At 39.6% G+C, this 22,209-nt stretch overlaps 1 protein-coding gene across 1 annotated transcript; it reads left to right on the top strand.

The window, feature by feature from the left end:
• The first annotated feature begins 460 nt into the window (after nt 1-460).
• On the top strand, nt 461-20,503 carry rfc1 (replication factor C (activator 1) 1). The gene is made up of 25 exons (XM_041274814.1): nt 461-566; nt 2,073-2,186; nt 2,496-2,580; nt 3,606-3,734; nt 8,035-8,258; nt 8,993-9,070; nt 10,362-10,439; nt 10,646-10,721; nt 10,892-11,085; nt 11,272-11,385; nt 12,923-13,102; nt 13,208-13,312; nt 14,045-14,375; nt 14,929-15,038; nt 15,971-16,085; nt 16,320-16,408; nt 16,836-16,973; nt 17,095-17,190; nt 17,574-17,672; nt 17,981-18,135; nt 18,350-18,467; nt 18,629-18,774; nt 19,134-19,347; nt 19,445-19,633; nt 20,146-20,503. Exons 1-25 carry the CDS (start codon nt 564-566, stop codon nt 20,233-20,235), a joined length of 3,270 nt encoding a protein of 1,089 aa, XP_041130748.1. The 5' UTR covers nt 461-563; the 3' UTR covers nt 20,236-20,503.
• Nucleotides 20,504-22,209: the final 1,706 nt, after the last annotated feature.

Genomic DNA, 22,209 nt, shown 5'->3' with positions numbered 1-22,209 from the left:
CATTCATAAAAATACAAATACGTGAAATATAGGCATTGATCATCGGATAATCCCATAGAAAATGTGTTATTTATCGACTTAACTGTTAATAACTGTTATTTAGCACCTACTGCCTTTACAGAAAAGTAGCATTGTCAATTAATTACCATCAACCATTAACAGCAATAGTAACACCATTTTGTTTTGTTGTTGATACAATCAAATAAAACTGCAGTGGGTTCCCGTCTATATGTTTTGGTTCAAACTCTCATGCAATTGATTTGAATATGAAAGTGTATGTCAAAATATCAATAAATATTATACTGTACAGTAGCTGGGGTTGTGATCCTTACATATACGAGTACTGTGGTAAATGTGTTTTTTGTTAGTTCTTTTTTTTTTTTTTTTTTTTAATAGCTCGTTCACTTTAAGAGTTGAACAACATGTCAAGCGCACCAACACAAGTAACGCCTTTTCGTCATTTTACAGCGCCCTGCAATACTTGGCGCCAAGCTGGAGGAGAGAGAGTAGGCAAATGGAATCTGGCAGTGAAAAATAAAAAATAAAAACTTTTCATACCAGCTATGGTAAGTTACAGCAAAGTAGGACCGTGCAAACACGGTACCACTCTCATTACCAAATGTGCGTCACAGCACTGAACAGATAAGGATTTGATTGATGTGATGACATTACATTAGCTACCATAGTTTACAACATTAAAAAAAAAAATGTTAATGCACTGATAGTAAAGTAAAAGCATGATAGTGTAGTGAAAAAAAGCAAAGCAATGAACTGTTTCATAACTTTTACAAACAGTCGATCAAGTAATAAAGTGGTTCGTTTACAAGCTGCGTAGATACAGTGCACTAACCAGGCCTGCCATGATGCTGGAACCACAGGCAGAAGGAAAACATTTGTATACATGTCTTTTCATATATAAATTATAATTAAAGCTCACCATGCATGCATTTATTTTAATAACCGATTGCTGATATGTTGTTTTGTTGCTGTAGTTGTTATGTACAGTTAGAATTTTTGGTCAGTATGATTAAAAGTTCTCGCCGATACTTTTTGGGGAGAGACGTGTCTAACACAGCCAGAATAAATCAGATATACACGAAAAGGCTGGTATTGCACTGGTAATGGAATAACGTAAAGGTATTTCTATTAAACTGGGGCTATGTATGACGAAGGATGAAGCAGGGCGGTGCAGTTCTCTTCTGATTGCACGTGTGTACAGCTAGCACAGTGAAAACACGTTCAGCAGTTTCAGCAAGATACATTAATATATGTGTATATCAATACATAAATGTGTGTGTGTGGTTTTTACATTTTTTTATTATACTTGTTTATTATATGTGTGTTTTTTATATATATATATATATATATATATATATATATATATATATATATATATATATATATATATATGTGTGTATGACATGCAGCTTTTTTCCTTACATTAGAATTGTAGTGATTCAAAATGGGTTCTTTTTGTTAAAGTTCTGATAACCTTTGAATGTAAACATCAATCTCTCTTTCCTACTTTCACCTGAAAAAGAGACCTTTCAGGTCTTGAAAGCTTGTGAATAATAATTATTTAGTTAGTCCAATAAAAGGTATTGCATCGCCTTCTCATTGTCTATCATCTCTGGACTAATACGGCTACCATTTCATCTATCAACAGCTATAAACATTATAATGGTAAAGTATGGGTGAGGATGGAACTTTTACCAAAACGTTCATATCAGCCTAATGAACTATGGCATTTATTTGTAGCTGTATTAGATGATGAAGATGGAGACTAGGCACGCAGTGTGGTTATATAGACCGAAATGAATAAATATGGATTTTGTAGCCTACAAATGCTTTAAGAATACAGCCGACAAGGTTACACACATACAAGGTTAGCAGGGATGGAAAAAAGACTCTCATTGAATAGCAATTTGATCTGTTCCTGGTTTTACTGTGAGTTTAATAAGACACACCAGAGCTTGTGTAAACACACTGGCTGGCTAATCAAGCTTGCATTAAAACCGGAAAATAATAATAATCCTGCTCTTTTAATAAAGCACTTTTTTTTTTTTTTTAAGGACATTCGGAAATTCTTTGTAGTTACGCAGCAAAAAAAACCTGCAAGCGAGCCGGCAAAGAACGGTAAATCCAAGAGTGAATATGATGGCAAGAAGAAGCATGACTTGTCCAAGGTTCGTTTTAATGGTTTTCCCAAGGATACAAATTTCTGTATAGTTTAACAAACCAATTCAATGTAAAAACTAAACCAAAAAAGCAATCTTGATTACAGTACATAAGTGGCTACAGGGACTTGCAGTATTTTATAAAGGGTTATCAATTTAGGGACGGCATGTTAGTCCCAAGAAAAAATGCAAAACTGGTTAAAAACGACCCCTTCTTCCAAAGTATGGCCCTACTTTAAATAGTGACTCATGCCATATATCCACTGTCTGTTTAATTTGATGATGTAGCTATTATAAGTTCTGTATTGTGGATTTCAGGTGAAGAGTCTGAACAGTGATGATGATTCTGCAAAAAAAACGAAGCAACAAGGAAACAAGAAGAAACGCATTATCGTTGACTTAGGTTTGCTACAGCGACACCATTCCCATGCTCTGTAAAACAGAAACGAGACGACGTTGTTTTAGTTGATTTCTCAAGTACAGTAAAACCTGTTCAATCCTGCGTCACTTGGGACTGAAAAATTGAGCAGGAAACGACAGTGTGCTGGATTACAAAATTACTGTCAAATTTTAAAAAAACAAACAAAAAAAAAAAGGCAAAATCACAAATCTATTCAGGGATTCAAGCGCTTTGTGCTGCATTCAGGTTTTCCTTAAATAGGCATCTTTTCAGAATGTTTGAAATAGTTTGCCTTTGAAATAGTTTGACTTTTTCACTTCGCTCTTTTTGTGTGACTTTTGGTAAACATGCCAAACATGTCAGTATAGATGCAACGATTACTTTTCTTTTGTTTTTCATACTAGTTTTAAACTTAGAAAAGAAAAATCATATGACCCTGTGCTGGATTTCACAGTCAGAATTGCATTGACTTTAGGTTAGAGATTTAAAAATCATTCCGGATTCCAGAATAGACAGCTTCAGGATTGTAAAGGGTATCGCACTATTCATTTCAATAGAGATTTGGTCGGGACCCAAAGATCACGCAGAATGGCAATTTGCAGAGTGGCTGGCTTAGACAGCTCTTATTGTAAATTCAGTCTTCTTAATGGGTTCGACTGAAGCTTAGACCCCCAGAGCACCAACAAGTGATTGTTGTTTTGACCTAATCTAGTTCAGTGTTCTGGTATTTGTTTCAAAAAAGGGATTTATATCCAGTGTTAGACACCAAAGATTCATAGTTATATACTTAATAACTAAATTAGATTATCTTTATCCATTTATTTTATTGCAGTGTTGTTTCCATTTGCTTAGATTACAAATTGTAAGCACAGGTTTTGTTTAGAAAACGCTGTGCTATGTCAAACAATTTCAAGAGAGAGATTCAAGCAAATACAAATACACGAAAATCTCAAATAATCAAAACTGTCTTCCAGTTAAGCCACTAACACCCATCTTTAGTTGTTAATGTATGCAGTTGGTCATTGCAGATTCTGAAGAGGAGGTGCCGGTAAAGAAACACAGGAAACTGTCTAAGGAATCCCCCAGTGAACCCAAGTCTTCATCCAAACCTGCACACCCTCCCAAAAAAGACCCTGTTGTATATGTTTCAGAAACAGGTAGGACAACCTCTGGGGCATGCACATCTATGCAGGATGTCTGCAAAAGCTTGCAGCTGTTTGGTTTACTTTCCCAGTTGAGTCAAAGTGCAGAACAGCTAGGCGCGCCTCCCTCTGCTGAACGAGTCAGAGCACCAGCAGACTGTCAGCTCTTAGAAGTCTGCAGCTGCACACTTGAGTTGAGGGCAGGAAGCAGGGAGTGGGTTTAGCAGGTGTTAGTGAAAGTTTCAGTTTTTGTCTTTTGTTTCAAGCAGTGGAACATGGATCAAAAATGAGTTCCTTTTTTTTCTTGTTTGTTAAAAGAGCTATCTTTCACAAACCACAGGAAGTCTGTTTAATTCTAAGTATAAGATGAGACTGTAGATGTGTTGCTGGTGGTGGTGTTCAAAAACTAATGTTCAAAAGTCTGGTGTACATGAAAGAGGGCATTAATCAAAACGTTTGTCTTCTTGACATGTCTTGGGGCATGCCAACGGACTGACACACTCGGCTCAGTCTGCCTACATTTTGAAGTGAACACATTTAGGCTGAGGCGATGCATCCTATCGTTTGACAACTTTCGATAGTCAGACCTGTTTATTGTTTTTCTGTCAAGTGTTTAAGCAAAGGAAAACTTTTTAAAATTTTTATTAAATTTAGAATCTGCAATTATTTTTTAAATTAAGGGCAGAGCTGCTCTGCTCCCCTCAGGTCTGACTTAGTGAACCTGCATGTGATTGAGCTCATCACCTCCCCTCTGCCGCACCCCACGCCCTGTGAGTTTACTGATGGGATTGCATCTGTACAGTGTCTTCAAAGTAACAGAGCAAGTTAAGAGCGTTGTGCTAGAATTGCAAATACTGTATCGATAGCTACAATGCCTTTCGGTGTTTGACAGTTATTTTCTAAAGTAAGACGGCAAGAAAGAAAAGTAAAGATTTCCGTTACATGAGAGTAGATGTTGAACTTCATGCTGATTTGAAATCGGCTCTTGCCAAGATAAGCACCAACTAAGCTTTACAGTAAAATAATGTGATCCATCTGCATTTTCATCCGTTTGCATTGCTTTCCATCTGATGATGTAGATATCCTTCTGTCTGGTGTTGATTGCTGAAGTGTAATGCTGGCTCCAGGGATCAGCTCATTTTGCCTCCCCAGTGCATCAGCACACACAACGGCTGCGATGCTGGCTCCGGGGATCAACCCAGTGCGGTCTCCCCAGAGCATCAGCATGACAACCGTCTGGATTGAGCTAAGTAGGGTACATCTCTGGGGTCTTCAAGTGGGCAACTTCCATCCTCGGTGTTTCGTTGACTAGCCCACGACACCTCACCTCAGCCTCACCCCCCTCCATCCCCCACTCAGCTCAGCCCAGCTTGCTTACGTGTACATCAGCGTTTCTTTCTTTCTATTGTGCTTGAGATCCCCATCCAGAATCTTTCCGTCTGAACTACAGTCAATTGCTGCACCTTTCTGCTGCTTCAGATAAGTTCTTCACTGTGCGACGCAACTCTTGGCCACTGAATCCGATGTCTCTGAGAAACCGGGTTGTAGAGTGTGCCACAAATCCTCGACAACCCACCTCCAGTGGGTAAACTTGGACTCTCTATCCTAGCTCTTCCGCTTCAGCAGCTAGTTGAGCATACCGAAGTTTCTTCCTCTCATACTCCTCATCCACAGCATCCTCCCATGGCACTGTTAACACTACCAGATGAGCAAGGCGTGCTGATCCAGACCACAAGACAGTGTCTGGTCGAAGGTTAGTGGTGGCAATCTCGGGTGGAAAAATAAGCCACTGACCAACATCTGCCAGCAGCTTCCAGTCTCTAGCAGCTTCCAGCTTGTATTTCAGGGGCAGTTAATCTCCGGTTTCGCAGACTTGTGACTCGAACGAACGTGTTCTGAGGTCACCCTTGGCCTGCCTGGCCTTGTTCGGTCCTCATGCGTGCCAGTTTCTTCAAATCGTTTGATGGTCTTGGCCACAGCAGTTACAGACACTTGCAAAGTTCTTGCGATTTGTCTTAGATTGACCTTCATTTCTTAAAGTAATTTCAGACTGTCTTTTTTTCTTTGCTGAACTGAGTGTATTTTGCCATTGTCTGTTCCCTTACATTCAGGAATGACAAACTTGTGCCTGTGCTACCAATATTTATAGTAATCATGGACCCTCACTTGTTATCAATAATTGGTGACAAAAGGTTAATTAGGTAACATGCTAGTAACTCAGAGAACATCTAACAAAGACACTTTTATACTTAGGCCAGTGTTCTAACACAATTCACTTATGATTTATCATCTTTTATAAGTGCATGTATCATATAATGAAATATTAAGTGTTTATAGACAAGTTTATACGGTTAAACGCATAGATAATCATGAAAAACCTGGTTTCAAGCATATATATATATTGATATATGATATATTTTTAATTACCATACATGCCAACAGTCCCTATATGGTTGGGACAGCCCCCATTTCCTAGCTAATGTCCCGTGTCCAGATGCATAGGAAGAAAGTCTCGATATTTACGCATAGAAAAAAAAAAAAAAAAAATCATTTATTCTGCCCAGTAGAGTTAATGAAAACCACATGCTGTGCTGACAAATCTGCTGATCATTAACTTATACAAAGGGAAGAACGCTTCATTTTTTAAAGATTTAAATGCTATATTAAAAAAAATCCAAACCTTGTGATGGAGCAAAGAAACCTCTGAATGGCCCATGCCCTTTGCTTTTACTCTGACTTAGGTGTTGCTCTGTCTTTATAGTTGTCTGTCTTAACTACTGAAGTCCGTAAGCTATTGAATTTCTCTATTCTACTGATGGTGTTGCGTTACATTATTTAAATGACCGTTTCATTAACAGTATTTGTCTTCAGTGAGAACCTTTATTTTCATTTGTGAGCAAGCTGTGACTCTGGCGCTTGTAAAATCATTCCGTTCAAAAGCCCAGGCTGCCCCTAGATAGCAATACTGAATACTGCTTTGGCTTAGGCCCGCTGTTATTACCTTTGAGTTGGAATGAAAGTTATATAAGGTTATGTTGACTCCACTGCAAGCTAGCATTTTAAAATGAACGTGAGCTTATGGTTGAATTGGCTTGAGGCTAACTCAGTCTTTTTGTTTTCCAACCTGACAAAATTCCATCTAGGAAGCTGCCAAAATATATCATTAAATTAAACTGGTGGCATTCTTTATTTCTTGACTAGAAGGTGACTTAATATTTCCCCTTGATGAACGCGATAGTTTCAGCTGTGTGCATTTGTCAGGGAAAAGAAAATAACTTACAGCGGAATAAAATATGTATATATTATAGCTTTCAAACCAGGTCCTAGGGTCTTTCCTTAGTTTCTGTAATCTCCCGATCAATATGGGGAAAAGTAAAATCAATTAGCAATCGAATAACTGTCTTGTTGACAAAAGTTGCTGTTCTCAATCGTGGGTAATTTAAAGCCCAAGGTCCAAGGTTGTAAACCGAAAGCACTGCCGTTAATGTCATAAATAAAACTGCCTCACACAAGCCAGTTCAGTGTGAGCTTAACTGCAAACAGCACTCCTTCTTTGAACATCTCTGTAGTATGATTTAGTTTATGTTGTTTATCTCCTGGTGGCTAGACTGGAGTGTGCTGTCAAACCTAGGTTCGTTTTTATTGCTGTACGTACAGCACAAACATAGGACGCTCTTGCATTTTTATTTATAGCTAGTAAATCTTTTAACCAAATTTTAGGAAACTTTCTAAGGACATTCTTTATCACAGGTTATATCAGAATATGGCGGGAATAGAGGATTATTTTAGCCCTACCCACTTCCGGTGACAAAAATACACATTAGGACTTGAGAACTTACATTTTCAGCGAGTGTGTACAAAATGAAAACTTGAAAAATTGGGAGATGAGCTTTGCAGCTGCCCATTACAGATCACTATAAGCAACACTTACATCTACTAAGTTCAGAGGACAGCGCAACTTCATATCTAACACATGGAAGATTTATGCACTTTATCGTGGACCAGAGTTCATTTAAGATTAGGTTGTTCCTGTTCAGTACTGGTGGAATCTCTACAGTTAATTGTACTTTATAAATAATATTGCTGTTCTATACAACCAACAATGAGGAACTTGTAGGGTTTATGTCACAGTGGGTTGTGACAGATAGAGCCCACAGACTTGTTAGGTACAGTATTGTGACAAGCAACTGATGAATGAGAGCAGCTCGATCACAGAAACCTTCAGCACTAAAGAAGCCCCCTGTTTCCATCAAATAGAAAGGTTGTTTAAAGCAACTGAGGTGCAAGACAAACTTGTGTGTTTTCTTCTATGTAGATGAAGAAGACTTTGAATCCTTAAAACAGCCTCAGAAACGCAAAGAGAATGGCCTGTCTACTTCCAGTCCTCCCGGTAGTACTGGAAGAGCAGTCGAAGTGAAGCCCCCTGCTAAAGCAGTGACTCCAGCGAAATGCACTCCTATGTCGGTGTTGGAGTACTTTGGAGGCAGCAGTGTGCAGAGGTCAGATAAAAAGCTAGTGGCCACTACCAAGAGAAAAGCAGTAAGTACATCTTAGAATGTCTAATGCATGCATGAATCCTACTTTGTGTGCCCATATTCTTGGGAGGGGTTTGCCATATGAATGACATTGTGTATGTGAAGCATCTTGTTCATACGGAGCCATTTGTGTGTGGCGGGGGAGGGGGTTACAAGCTTAAATTCTAAGGAAAAGGGAGTGCCCTGTACATTTGAACCCTGGACTAACATTTGAAACATTATTTATCGGACCCATTGAAATCTAAGCCTCATTTACAAGGGGGTCATGACAAGGGAACACAGTCAGGAACAAAAACAGACCATACAATAGTTGCATGCATAAACAGTACAGTTATAGGCAATGTGTTGAGTTGTTTTATGATGTTAATTGACATAATCTGAAACACTGAGTTTCTTATGGGTGAGCAGAGCATGTGTAAACATGTATTTGTAATGAATAATACACAAGTACAGAGTTCGCTACTCCAGTGGCAAGAGATACACATTAGGACTTTAGAACGATCAACATCTTTGCCAACTTTGTTAAAGCACTACCTGGTCACTTTGAGTGCCAGAAAAATTCATATATAGGGCATTTTCTGTTTTAACAATGCCCAGAATACACTTTTGGCCTTTCTCGGGTTACAGATCCGAGTCGTGGCTTCTGTGCAGACACTTTGTAGAGCTTGCTCTGTCGGGTTTGCTGAAGCCTTAACTAATACCTGAGAAGCACCCTGCTAAAATGCTGTGTTCTGGCAGCCCACAGGGAGCACTGATGACTCCACTAACGAAGATGAGGCTGTTGCTCGCCAACTTCAGATGGATGAGGATGCAGAGGTAAGCATGGGACCGAAAATGAAAAAGGGCCCCTCCACGTCCCTTGCCATATCTCTTACTAATTGTGATCTCGTTGAGGTCACATGTACCACCACTGCCATTGATGTTGTTGAAGCTGACACCCTGGGGTCCTTCAAGAAGCTGCTTGATGAGTTTCTGGCATCAATAAGCTACTAACAACAAACGAGCAAGATGGGCTGAATGGCCTCCTCTCGTTTGTAAACTTTCTTATGTTCTTATGATCTTACTTTTCGAAAGTCTCATCACTTGTAGTAACTGAAACAGGTTTTGGTAGGTGAATTGAGTGCAGGCACTTGTCTTGACGATGTTCCCAACATTGACAGCAGTACACTAGTTACACAGTTAAACCAAGAAGGGCCCACACAACGCTGCCTTGTTCTGTGTTTGATACATGTTAATATTTGCGGTAACTAGGATATCCAAGCAATAATAAAAAGGAGGAATTATCGAGTTACAAAGGGTCGGAGGGTAGCTTAGCTGAAGCCTGGTAAAACTTTATGTGGCTAACTGAAGGATTTAAATATAATACATGTGTAGAAAACAATTTGTCACAAAAATCAACATGCACAGCTTATCTCCGCATGCAAAAAAATATATAAATAAATTGAATGAATGAAACATCCAGTGCAAGAGCAGTTACATTATGGCTTCATGTTGACGCTTTGCACAATGCTTATTGAGTGTGATCACTGGCGTTTTCATACGTTCTTGCCTGTGCTATGGAAAGCCATATCTTCACAGTAGCCACATTTGATTCAACTTTTTATGGACGTTTTTTGAGCCAAGGTTTTTTTGTTTGAAACCCCACTCCTTGCTATGCTTGTCACTCGCACAAAGAATAGCTCCCAGTCAACCTTTTTATATGACTTGTCTATTATTATTATTATTATTATTATTAATATTATTATTATGCACCGCATAGCCAGTTCCATAATCTTTCACAGTAATCTTACACTGTGCAGTTGCTGTTTATTTTAGTGTGTCTTGTGAACACGCAGTGAGAAGATGGTCTTGTGCCGTATCAGAAAAAGCTGTGTATAAGTGCTGTTTATTTTTTATTTTTCCTGTTTTGTAGATTTAATTTCTGCAGCAAAACCTGAGGGTCTCCTATTTCTTAAAGCTTTAACTAATGAAATGTTATTGAAATGTTTTTTTAATAGTCAAGACTGCTGTTGATTTCTTTAACAGCAGCCTAGAACAGTTGCACAATGACAGTCAACTTGACCTAAAAAAAGTGAACTGAGCATTTTGATGTTTTTGACCTGTTTAGCTGGAGAGACAACTTCATGAAGACGAAGATTTTGCAAGGACACTGGCAATGCTGGATGAGCCCCCAAAACCCAAAAAGGTGCGGTTCGGTTAGGTGCTGAACAAGCTACTGCAACCCCTGAGTTCGGTCAGGTTCTGTTAGAACAAGCTGCTGCAACCCCTCAGTTCGGTCAGGTTCTGAACAAGCTGCTGCAACCCCTCAGTTCGGTCAGGTGCTGAACAAGCTGATACAACCCCTTTCAAGTGTCATATGTGGTGGACTAATTTATAATTATCCTTGCACAGGCAAGAACTGAGTCTACATCTCTACCTGTTAAGACAAGTCCAGTCAAACCAGACAGAGCCACTATCAAACAAGAAGGTACGCATTTCATTCTGAGAGTATTTCAGATATTGTGAATACATTTTTTTTTTTTTTTTTTTATGAATTTTTTGCGAAATGTATCTCTTGTGCCAATGCAAGGTGTGCGTATTGACTTTAAATAAATAAATAAATAAATTCTATATATGTTTTTATTGCTGAAACCGAAGAGCCGAGTGGCAGTGCAAAGGACCACCTTTCCAAGAAAGCCTCGCCCAGCAAAGCCAGCTCCAAGTTGGTGCTTATGAAGCGGAAAGAAGAAACATTGAAAAAGGAAACGCCGGTGAAAGTGAAGACCGTTTCACCCAAGAAAGAAGAAGTGGTCACCCCCAAAACAGAGAGAACGTCGCCCAAGAAATCTGAGGTACAATTCATTTCTGCAGTTCAAATCCCGTACTTTTGATAGCTGAAACTAAATGTACTATTGATCCTGGCGTGGAATTGAGGGTATTAAACAAGCAAAAGTGAAATCATGAATTTTTGAATGAGTGAGTCGTTCAACTCTATAACCTGGGAAGTGCTTATCTGATTTTTATTTTATTTTTTCTAGTCTAACAGTCCCGAAGACTCGGAAAAGAAAAAGAAACGGCAGAACGTGCAGGCTTATCGCAGCTACTTGAACAGAGAGGGCCCAAGAGCACTGGGAGCAAAAGAGATACCCAAAGTAAGAAATGCCTTTATCAGTTAAACCTCTTATTTCAACAATATCCCATCGATTGGTGGTATACAAAGTTATAACACAGATTGTAAATATCTTGGTCTTGCACCTGCCTTAAAGTTAACTTCTAGTCCTGATTATTTATATATATATTTTTTTGTTGTGACTTTCTGTTATGAACAAGAAGCAAAATGATTACTTTTTTTCACCTTCATTTTGCTACGCCATTTTCATGTTTGTTTTATTTGAAGTGTTTAAAGGGTGAAGTTCTGCTACAAAAAGGCACATGCAAACATTGTGTAATTAGTTTATAAAAAGTGTCTGGCCACAGTTTACTGTGAACAAACGGCAATGGCTAGGAATGGGGGAGGGGGTAGAGCAGTATAATGGCTTTTATTAATTTTTTGAAAAACAAATGGTTATCCGAACAAGTATTTAAATTGAGTGAATATCTGAACATGAAAGACTTTTGTCCCTGTATGTATGTATGTATGTGTGTATATATATATATATATATATATATATATATATATATATATATATATATATATATATATATATATATATATATATATATATATAATATATTTATATATAAATTATAATAATTAGTCTGCCAGACGGTTTCGATGCTACCGAGGCCACACTGTGGTTGATCCCTGGAGTCGCAACACGATTACGCGGTCCTTCCAAAATATTTCCGATCCCTGGACCCAGGTCGTAACGTGAGCAGGATCGGAACTTGCAGCTAAATAAACTGACTTCGAATTCTCCAAAAATCACACATGATTTGTACTCATTTTTGGAACAAATCTTGAATTAGATTTTTTTTTTTTTTTTTTTTTTTTTTGTAGGGGGGGAGGGGGTGTCTAGTTCACCCTCTGGGTCCAGTGGATCCTAGACCCGGCCATGGTTCTGAACATGGTGTCATTTGGACATGTGCTTTTGGATACACCTGCAAACACAGTGTTACAATAATGAATCCTTGAAAAAACAAATGCATGAACCAGCTTTTCAGCTGCAGAAGCAGAAAGCTTAGGCTGCACCCTAACGATGTTTCTAAGGTGGTGCCTTAACAGTATTCTGCACATGAGGTTCAAAAGTTAATCCAGGATCAAAAATAACTCCCAGATTTCTCATTTTGGATCTAAACTCAAGCATGGTACCATCAACTGACAAGTTTACAGCATTGGTTTTACATAACTGGTGGGCAGTGCCTAGCAATATAATCTCAGTTTTATCACAGTTAAGATGCAGAAAGTTTTGACATCCAATTCTTAATATCAGAAGTGCAATCAGCAAGCACAGAGGCAGCAACATCAACATCAGATTTATTATGCACATAAATCTGGGTATCCTGTACATACAAATGATAATTCAGGCCATGTACTCTTAGTATGTGACCAAGGGGAAACATATAAATACTAAACAGTAGAGGGTCCAAAATGGAGTCTCTGTCAGGTATTGGATAGTTAAGCAGATGTGGAAATGTAGTGTGGTTTTTTTGCATTCCTGTACAGTAGGCCTGTACCTTGTTTTTCAGGGTGCAGATAATTGCCTGGAGGGGCTGGTGTTTGTGCTGACGGGGGTCCTGGAGTCCATGGAACGAGATGATGCCAAGTCCCTGATTGAGCGATACGGTGGGAAAGTGACCGGAAGCATCAGCAAGAAGACCAGCTATTTGGTGCTGGGCAGAGACAGCGGCGTGTCTAAAACAGAAAAGGTAAGAGTGTAATGTTTTTACTCATCTGTTCAGAGCCTGTGCCTGACTGTGCCATGGCACCAGTCTGCAGGGTTCAAATTGTATTCTTCTGGCTGTTAATCTTAGGCAGAAAGTTTGGGGACCAAAATTCTTGATGAAGATGGCCTGCTCGATCTGATTCGTAAACAGCCTGGCAGGAGATCCAAGTATGAGATAGCTGCTGAAGCGGAGGTAAGAGCGGAAGGAAATTGAACAGGTTTCTTTTGATGCATTCCTTTCACAGTATGGGAAATATTTTAAGTGCCAAGGATACTCTTAGCCAGATGGATTCTGATTTCAGCTGCCACAGTATTGTGTGTGTGTGTAATATGTACTGTGTACACACCCCCATAACCTTAATAGAAAATGACTGCTGTGTGATCACTAGGCAAGATAGCTGAGGGTCAGAAAAATTCACTTTATAGGGTAGATGCACATTAAGACAAATCAGTGTTTCAGAAACCAGATGTGTTGCATGTTTGGTGCTGTTATTGCTTAAGTAATTAAAGGCCAGTTGGCCATAGTTTTGAAACCTATCTTGGAGGCAGTAAGTACTGACCTAATATGACTGCCATATTGAGATCATGTGACTTAAGTTTCATCTGTAGATCATGTGACGAAGTTTCATCTGAGACAGTACAGTTATAGTCCTAATGTTTGCTACAAAGCGGTATTCTTTGATTAGAGTTTTTAAGCTTTAAAAATGAACCGTTTCAGTGCCGCATTGTTTTAATAGTACAGAATACAGTGGGGGGACAGTGAGTTTGTTTTCTAGCCTCCTATTTGAGAACAGGAGGGTGTTCTATTGTATACAAGTCAAAGGTATTTTACCTTTTATAGTGCAGTAAAAGTAATTGTGGCAAACACTAAAATCACACAGTCGTCTTCTCGATCTCATTAAGATTCTACTCTTTATGAAAACAGAATAAGAAGTCCACGCTGAAAACCCCAGAGAAGCCTGCAAAGCAGACAGAGTCTGCAAAGAGAAAGACTCCCACGCCTCCAAAGAGAGGGAGCTCTCCCAGTGCTGTGGCAGGGAAAAAAGGCCTGTCCTTCCAGCCAAGCTCGCTCGAGAAGGTGCAGACTCCAGCCCCAAGTGAAAGCAAAGGGGAGAGCCTGCTCTGGGTGGACAGGTACAAGCCCACCTCCCTGAAGAACATCATCGGACAGCAGGGAGACCAGAGTTGTGCCAATAAGCTCCTACGCTGGCTCCGCAACTGGCATCAGAACACTGCCAGTGACAAGAAGCCGGCAGGTACTGTACACCCAACCATCTCAACAAAGACAGGACCAGGAGTTGGGGTAAATTCATGTTTTTCAGTTCCATTTTAAAATCCATTCCCATTCCCTCAGTTCCAACACGTCCTTAATCAAAATTGCAGTTGGCAGTATTCTGTTAAAATGAGAAGTTTACTTAGTTGATTAAATTGGCTTCAAATGAAAGCAGTTGAACAATCACAACTATTCATTGTGTCTCTAAAATATACATTCCAGTTCCTTGGAAAGAATTGGAATTGGGAATTGATTTTAAAAAATAATTGGAATTGAAAAATAGAAATTGACCCCAACCGTAGTCTACATGATTACTTTGGATTTGTACTGGATAAAATTACTTTGGGTTTGTACTGTTTAAAATTCCTTTGGGTGGTCTTGGCCAAGTTACCACCATAATAGTCATTTGGATTCAAAGATGGCTGCCACAGCACTACAGTGGATTCAGTTCCTGATATAAGCTCGCATTTTCAAAACAAGCCTGTCGCTTTTATTGTTAGTACACCTCGGTTAATTCTTCTCTTTGTGTAAAACAGCAAAATTTAGTAAATTTGGTGGAAAAGACGACGGCTCCACCTTCAAGGCAGCCTTGCTGTCAGGTCCTCCTGGTGTGGGTAAAACGACCACTGCTGTGCTGGTCTGTGAGGTGAGTGGAAACAGTCAATAGGGACAACATTCTTTTAAAATATCTTACAGCCAGCACGCATGTTTCAGATTAAAACAGAGATAACGCATCTTAACGTGATTGACGTTTGATTGTGTGTGTGTGTGTATGAGAGAGCGAATAATAGAATAATATGATAATTCCACCTAGAGCTTCTGTGACGTCATAAACTACGAAACTGAAGGTTGAGTACTTTATAAACTCAAACCTGAGATGGAATTGTTTTCCTGTTATTCACGGAAGAGGCCCGTCTGTTATTTTTTATAATACGTGGGCACCGTTGTGATGCTAATTAAAGACGACGAGGTTCAGCGGTACTGTTGGGTTTCAGTGCTGTACAGACGGTCTATGTCGTTACCAGTTAGTGCTTCAGCTTTATTTGGGTGATTGCCTTTACCTTGTTTTAATTACCTGTTCCTCTCCAGTTTCTCTGAGATACTAATGTATCAGCTTTACATCATTATTTATTTTATTTTAACATATTCTCATTTTGTTGATCATTAATGAACATTTCTGTACTGTGGGTGTTATCGAATGATTGAAAATGAGATATTTTGCATTTGAATTGAAAGCGGTGGTCTCTGAGTTGAACAGGTCAAAGTTCAAGTATATTTTCCTGGAGAGGAATTGCCACTTTTTGACGTCACTACTGTGGTATTATGCCCTTTGTTTCGAATGGCTCAGGATGCAAATGTAGCCTTCATCCATGTATTATTATATATATATATATATATATATATATATATATATATATATATACACACATACATATACATTTATACAGTTCTTGTCCACGGTGCTACCAAAAACAGATGTGTGGTTCTTCTAAATCAGTAATGAGTGAGTATGTTTTCCAATATTCTGTTTAGTGTTTATTTAGATGTTTGGTTAATTGTCAACTGTCCCTGGTTTAGGAGCTGGGATTCAGCTATGTGGAGCAAAATGCCAGCTGCACCCGCAGTAAGAACAGTCTGAAGGTGGTGATTGCTGAGTCCCTGAACAACACCAGCATCAAGAACTTCTATTCAGGTAGCTGCTTTACAGTCTGGGAAATACAAGTGACCAATGAATAACCTGGGGGAAGCACCAAAAACGTTAACATAACATCTGCATTAACCTAACCTTTCCTGTACTACTCCTCTACACTGCTAAGAACATTAAACTAGTCTAAAATTGACCCCTCTGTCATGACTTTCAAAGCACAATGTTATCTGCCTGTGGGACCCCCCCTGTCTGAGAAACTTCCTTTGCTCTCCTTTTCAGGCGCCTCTCAGATGGTGAGCAGCAAGCATGTGCTGATCATGGATGAAGTGGATGGAATGGCAGGCAATGAAGACAGAGGTGGAATCCAGGTACCTCACTTCATGAGAGTAGTGTCACAATGTGAATAAGCCTTAAGGATGTTACTTCACAGGCATGCAGAAACACAGCTGTGTGATTACCATACAACTGTGCACCTGCATGTGTGATTACCATACAACTGTGCACGAGCATTTGTGATCACCGTACAACTGTGCACGTGCATGTGTGATACTGAGATCATATGTGCTGAGTCCATCTGATTTGGACAATAAAAAAAACTGATTTCATGTTGCAAGCTGGAATGTATGCAAAATACACAAGTCACTGACTTTCAGGGTGCTGTAAGCTGCTATTGACAACACGTTATTGACACTATCATCAACCACATCAGATCTAAAAAGCATTTCACACTGTATAGCACAAATAATCTATATTTGTTTTTGCTTCGGGACAAGTGGTTTCATTTTCTTTTTTCAGGAACTCATCGGTCTTATTAAAAACACAAAGATCCCTATTATCTGCATGTGTAATGATCGGAATCATCAAAAGATCAGATCCTTGGTCAATTACTGCTTTGATCTCCGTTTCCAGAGGCCACGAGTGGAGCAGATTAAGGTAGGGGTTGATTGGGAGGGGGAGGACAATTGACACATTGTATTTAATCCCATTTTAACATGTGCATAGTGCAGGTGCCTCTGCGCATATAGCTGTGACTCTTGACACTGTTGTTTTCCAGGGTGCCATGATGTCAATCGCTTTCAAGGAAGGTTTAAAGGTCCCGCCCCCGGCTCTAAATGAAATCATATTGGCTGCTAACCAGGACATCAGGCAGGTCAGTTACTGCAGGGGTGAAATAAGACTCCTATTGCATAGCAGTTAGATAAACCGCTCCTGGTTTTACTATGACTTTAATAAGGCATGCCTCAGCATTTTACGCTGTGGCTAATTAAGCTCTGATTAATACCCGCATTGGGTGAAATGGCTGTGCAGCAGAATGTTGGCGAATACTTCACTTTGATTAGTGATGTGTCCTTTTATAATGCCTCCAAATGGGGCATGCCATACTACTAAATCTATATGAGCTGTCCCCGGGTGTTGAACAATAGCTCTGTCTGCAGCTGAGGTGAATGCCTTGTAGCTAGGGCATTGGGTTATTTATTGGCCATTTCTGTAAATACCACCTACTTAAACAATGATTTCTTCAATGTTTTCCAGGTGCTTCACAATCTCAGTATGTGGTCTGCCCGAGATAAAGTATTTACTTATGACCAGGCCAAAAGTGACTCCAGTAATGCCAGGAAAGATATTAAGATGGTAAGCACTTTTGAATTCTATTAAGTTGTAGACAGGGATCTTTTAGCATCTTGTGGCTTATTGAAAGGACTACACTGTCTGAATTTGCTGCCAAAGTGGGCATTGTGTTTAGCAGCAGTAAGATGTTGACACCATCGATGACAGCTTATGGATCTCTTTATTAACGGAAATGTGCTTTTCTTACTGCAGCTGATAATGAATCGTGACATACTGAGTTGTTGTGTATTAGGTCTGTGGTTGAGTAGATGCCATTATATTTACTTATCCCCACCGCCCCAGAAAAAACCCTAATCCAGCACGTCTTTCAGGGCCCCTTTGACGTCTGCCGAAAGGTGTTTGCTGCTGGTGACGAAACTGCTCATATGTCCCTGATAGACAAGTCTGATCTCTTCTTCCACGACTACTCTCTGGCACCTCTCTTTGTTCAGGAGAACTATGTCCACGTCAAGCCGGCAGCAGCAGGGTGAGTGAGCATCCATGCTGAAACAGGAAGACCATTTCACAAGGAAAGGGAGATAGGAATTCTGTATTTAAATAACAGCTCTGTACAAAGTCACCCTACAGATATTATTCAATTTAGAATAATAAAGACGTTGGAAGACGGCCCTAGGGTCAGGAAAGCCACCAGTTTTGTATTTGAACGCTGTAGTTCTGATTTTAGTTTATTTTTTTTATAGTGGCAATGTGAAAAAACACCTGATGCTCTTGAGTAGAACTGCTGACAGTATTTGTGATGGAGATCTAGTGGACAGACAGATTCGCTCGAAACAGATGTGGACATTGTTACCTACACAGGTAAGAAATGAAACCTTGTTTAGCAGTGATGGACTGAAGACTGTGGCATGCTGTCGCTGATCAATTGTAATAGCAGTACTTCAAGTTGTATACTTTTACCCTTGACATAGGTTGGCTTTTGCAACAGATTTAACCTTCAGAATATATTAATGTGTTTGTAGGCCATTTATGCCAGCGTCCTCCCTGGAGAGCTAATGAGAGGGTACATGGCACAGTTTCCTACCTTCCCCAGCTGGTTAGGAAAGTTTTCAGTAACGGGCAAACATGACCGCATCATTCAAGAACTTTCAATGCACATGTGTCTGAGGTGAGCGGTTCTTTAGATAACTACATCCAGCTATGTGGTCCTAATGTCATGTATGTCTGCAGTTGGTATTTATAACACAACTAATACTGTGGAGCCTTTGCTTACTGTTTCTGAAGAATCTTGGCTAGATTGTTGCTTTTGAAAGGAGTATTGATATCTGTGGCAGAGAGGGGGTTAATTCTGTCCCTGCCAACACTCGCAATAAACTTTCTCTTGTTTAATGCAGCTAAAGACGCCTTACTTTCCCAGCACACTGGTTTATAAACCAGGTGACCTGTAGGTGTCTGCAGACCTGGAATATCAACCAAGCATGTTCTGTATTGGGGGACATAACCTGACTCCCCTTGCTTCCTCTGCAGGACCCAGGCCAGTAAGCGGGCGGTGAACATGGAGTACCTTCCATTCTTAAGGGACTCTCTGGTGAGGCCGATGGCAGGGCGTGGGACGGAGGGGGTCCCCGAGGCTGTGCAGCTCATGGATGACTATTGCCTCATGAAGGAGGACGTGGACAACATCATGGAGATCAGCACCTGGGGGGGCCGCCCAGACCCCTTCTCCAAGCTGGACCCAAAGGTAGCCAGAACAAGAACTGAAGATGCTTCATGTAATTTAGAGGTTTTTGGTTGTTTTGGTTGTGTAACACTGAGTCTCACTTGTGTTCCTTTTCCAGGTTAAGTCTGCCTTCACCCGTACCTACAACAAGGAGGTACACCTAACCCCATACTCGCTGCATACTGTAAAGAAGGGAAAACGTGGAGCAGGCTCCTCCGTGGAGCTGGGAGACGAATTCGGCACAGAGGACACCCAACCTGAAGAAAAGGAGTCTGAAGACACTATTGAAACGGATGCCATGATTAAGGTGATACATTGTTTCAATGAAAATATGGAATTGTTTTTTGTTTTGTTGTTTTTTTAGCAGTAGTGGTAGTTATTGGATGTTCTGTTTTATTTTAATGAAAGAAAGGTGTTCTGTTGAGGGTTTTGCTCTTGATTTAATTCTTGATTAATTTTATTTTTTTTAAACCAGTAGGTTTTCATTAGAAACCTTATTTTCTGATGGCAGGTTTCCCTCATCTTGAGCTGCAGTATCGTGGTCATTACCTCTCACTTAATCCTTATTCCCTTATGTGTGTTAATAGCTGGACTTCTCCCTCTCACTACAGTAAGGGGGTGTTGATTTTTTTTTCTCAGGGTGGAGTGTTGTAGAGATGATTTTAGGACTAGTATCTTGCTGTGGAATCCTCATGAACCTGTGCCAGGGATTTATAAAGATGTCTTTCTACACTACAAAGCAACCTAGAAAACACTGTTTGAATCTATGGAAGACTCCTGAACTAAACTTTTGAAACTCATGTACTTGTTTATTCACAGCAAAAGAAAGCTAAATCTTCCAAGTCAACAAAAGAGGCGAAAACCGATGATTCTGGCAAAGGGAAGGGGAAAGCAAAGAAAACCAAATGAGAAGTGTGTGTGTGGTAGTTTTCTGTAGCCTCGCTGTCTGGTGCTTGGGACAGAGCAGCCATTGCAGCAGGACCCTTACTTCCCTGAACTACTTTATCTTTCTGCAATGCTATGAGCTTATTTGAACTGTTCTCTTCCACTGGTATGATGGAAAGAGAATTGTATATGTACATAAAGGCAAATAAAAAAGCCCTGCTTACAATATTCCAAGGTTTGTATATTAATAAAAATGTAGTATTATGTAAAGAACTGCAATAAAATTGATTTCGCATAAAAACTTGGTATTTTGGTTTATGATGTGGAAGGTGCACGCAAGTTATTTACCGAATGAACATACTACTGATTTATTGTGTCTCCTGTAATACCATATAAATGTCTGCTTGAATCAAGTCATAATGTTTATAATACACTGATGTGGGAATTTTTGGTCAATTTGGAATTAAGAGATGATGTGTCTAATCTTCAGGAGTAATTTACCTGCTGTCTCCTGTCCAAAGTTACCATTTGATAGTAAAACCTGGCTTGTGCATTTGTGTGATCTGATGCATATTATTAGTTGGCTAGTGCTGTGTTGCTTGGCAGGCAGTGCTACTGACTTGGCATCTTCAGGGATTGCTAATTTTTTTCTACATGGTGTCTGTTCCAAAAACGCCTTCACATTGTACACAAGTGTGTGATGGAGCCCATCACTCATTCCGTGCTCATTATTGGTAGGATGTAAAGGACAATGACGAGTGGTCAACTGGGTGCTAAGCAGGGCACATTTCTTACTGGACTCTTACATCAGCAACAGCTAAAGCATTTCCTCCAATTCATAGCAGAGCATTCTTGGAAATCCCAAATGGGGTAATAACCAAGACTTCATTTTACTGAATTATTTAATAATCTTCCCAAAACCCTGTACTTGCTAAACTGCCACAATACTAGAAATTGTTGTGTTGCAGGAAACAGGATCCCACCTGACCTTCGTTAGTGTTCCCTAATATGGAGAAATCCAAAAAGGGCCTATAGGTGGGATTTGAGAGAGAAAATAAAAAAAAAAGGTATATAAGTGCTGGACATTGACTAAATGTTTTTGCTTTTTTTTTTTTTTAATCGCTGGATCATTCATCCTTGTCCATGACACGCTTGAGTGACTATGACTGAAGCATATGCACTTAATCACCTAAGTAGTGAGACAGTTGATTGGACACTGGACATGGAGTGATTTCAACTTTAATTGCAAGCTTGAATAAAATCAATAAAGAAAATCACCGAAAAAAACAATATGCCACGTCTGTTGAGAGCAGCGGCTTCATGCAATTTGCATGCTGGAGGCTGGACTAGGGAAGCGTACTGTGACTCGCCGTCTTGGGTGCCGACAGGCAGCAATTTCAAACCTGGCGAGACGGTATAACCAGACACACTGCCAATGACAGGCCACGAACTGGGAGACCAAGATTGATCTTTGTGATGTTAATTGTTAATCAGCACAATAAAAAGTCACTGCACCACATCTAGTGAATTTTATCCAAATATAAGTGACACATTTCTTTTGATGCACAAATATAAGTGATGAGTTTCTTTTGATGCTCTATATATATATATATATATATATATATATATACACACACACACACACACACACACACACATACACATAGTCGCTGACAAAAGTATTTGGGCAGGTAAAACTGGGACACAAAGCGATTTCTATCATTTCTAATTGTTCTATTGAAAGATATAAATTCAAGATTCAGCTTTATAATGAAACAACAAATTAATACATAACATGCATAAAATTAAAAATAACATACAAAAACTAATTTCATACTTTCACAAAAGTGTTTGGGCACCCTTACATTAGTATTTTGTGTGCCCACCCTTTGCTTCCTTTACAGCTTGCAATCATTTTTTTTTTTATTTTGAAACCGGTTCCTGGCATCTTTCCTGATATTTTTGCCCATTCTTCACATACAGCTTTGAGTTCTGCAA

The sequence above is a fragment of the Polyodon spathula genome, chromosome 2 (genome assembly GCF_017654505.1).
Source record: "Polyodon spathula isolate WHYD16114869_AA chromosome 2, ASM1765450v1, whole genome shotgun sequence".
Classification (NCBI taxonomy): Eukaryota; Metazoa; Chordata; class Actinopteri; order Acipenseriformes; family Polyodontidae; genus Polyodon; species Polyodon spathula.
The sequence above is the reverse complement of the archived record's forward strand: the minus strand, read 5'-3'. Positions and strand labels throughout refer to the sequence as shown.

Coding starts and splice junctions, on each gene's coding strand:
- rfc1 (XM_041274814.1), top strand. Junction 16,409..16,835: donor AAGACAGAGGTGGAATCCAG/GTACCTCACTTC, acceptor TTCTTTTTTCAG/GAACTCATCGGTCTTATTAA. Junction 19,348..19,444: donor TCTCCAAGCTGGACCCAAAG/GTAGCCAGAACA, acceptor TTCCTTTTCCAG/GTTAAGTCTGCCTTCACCCG.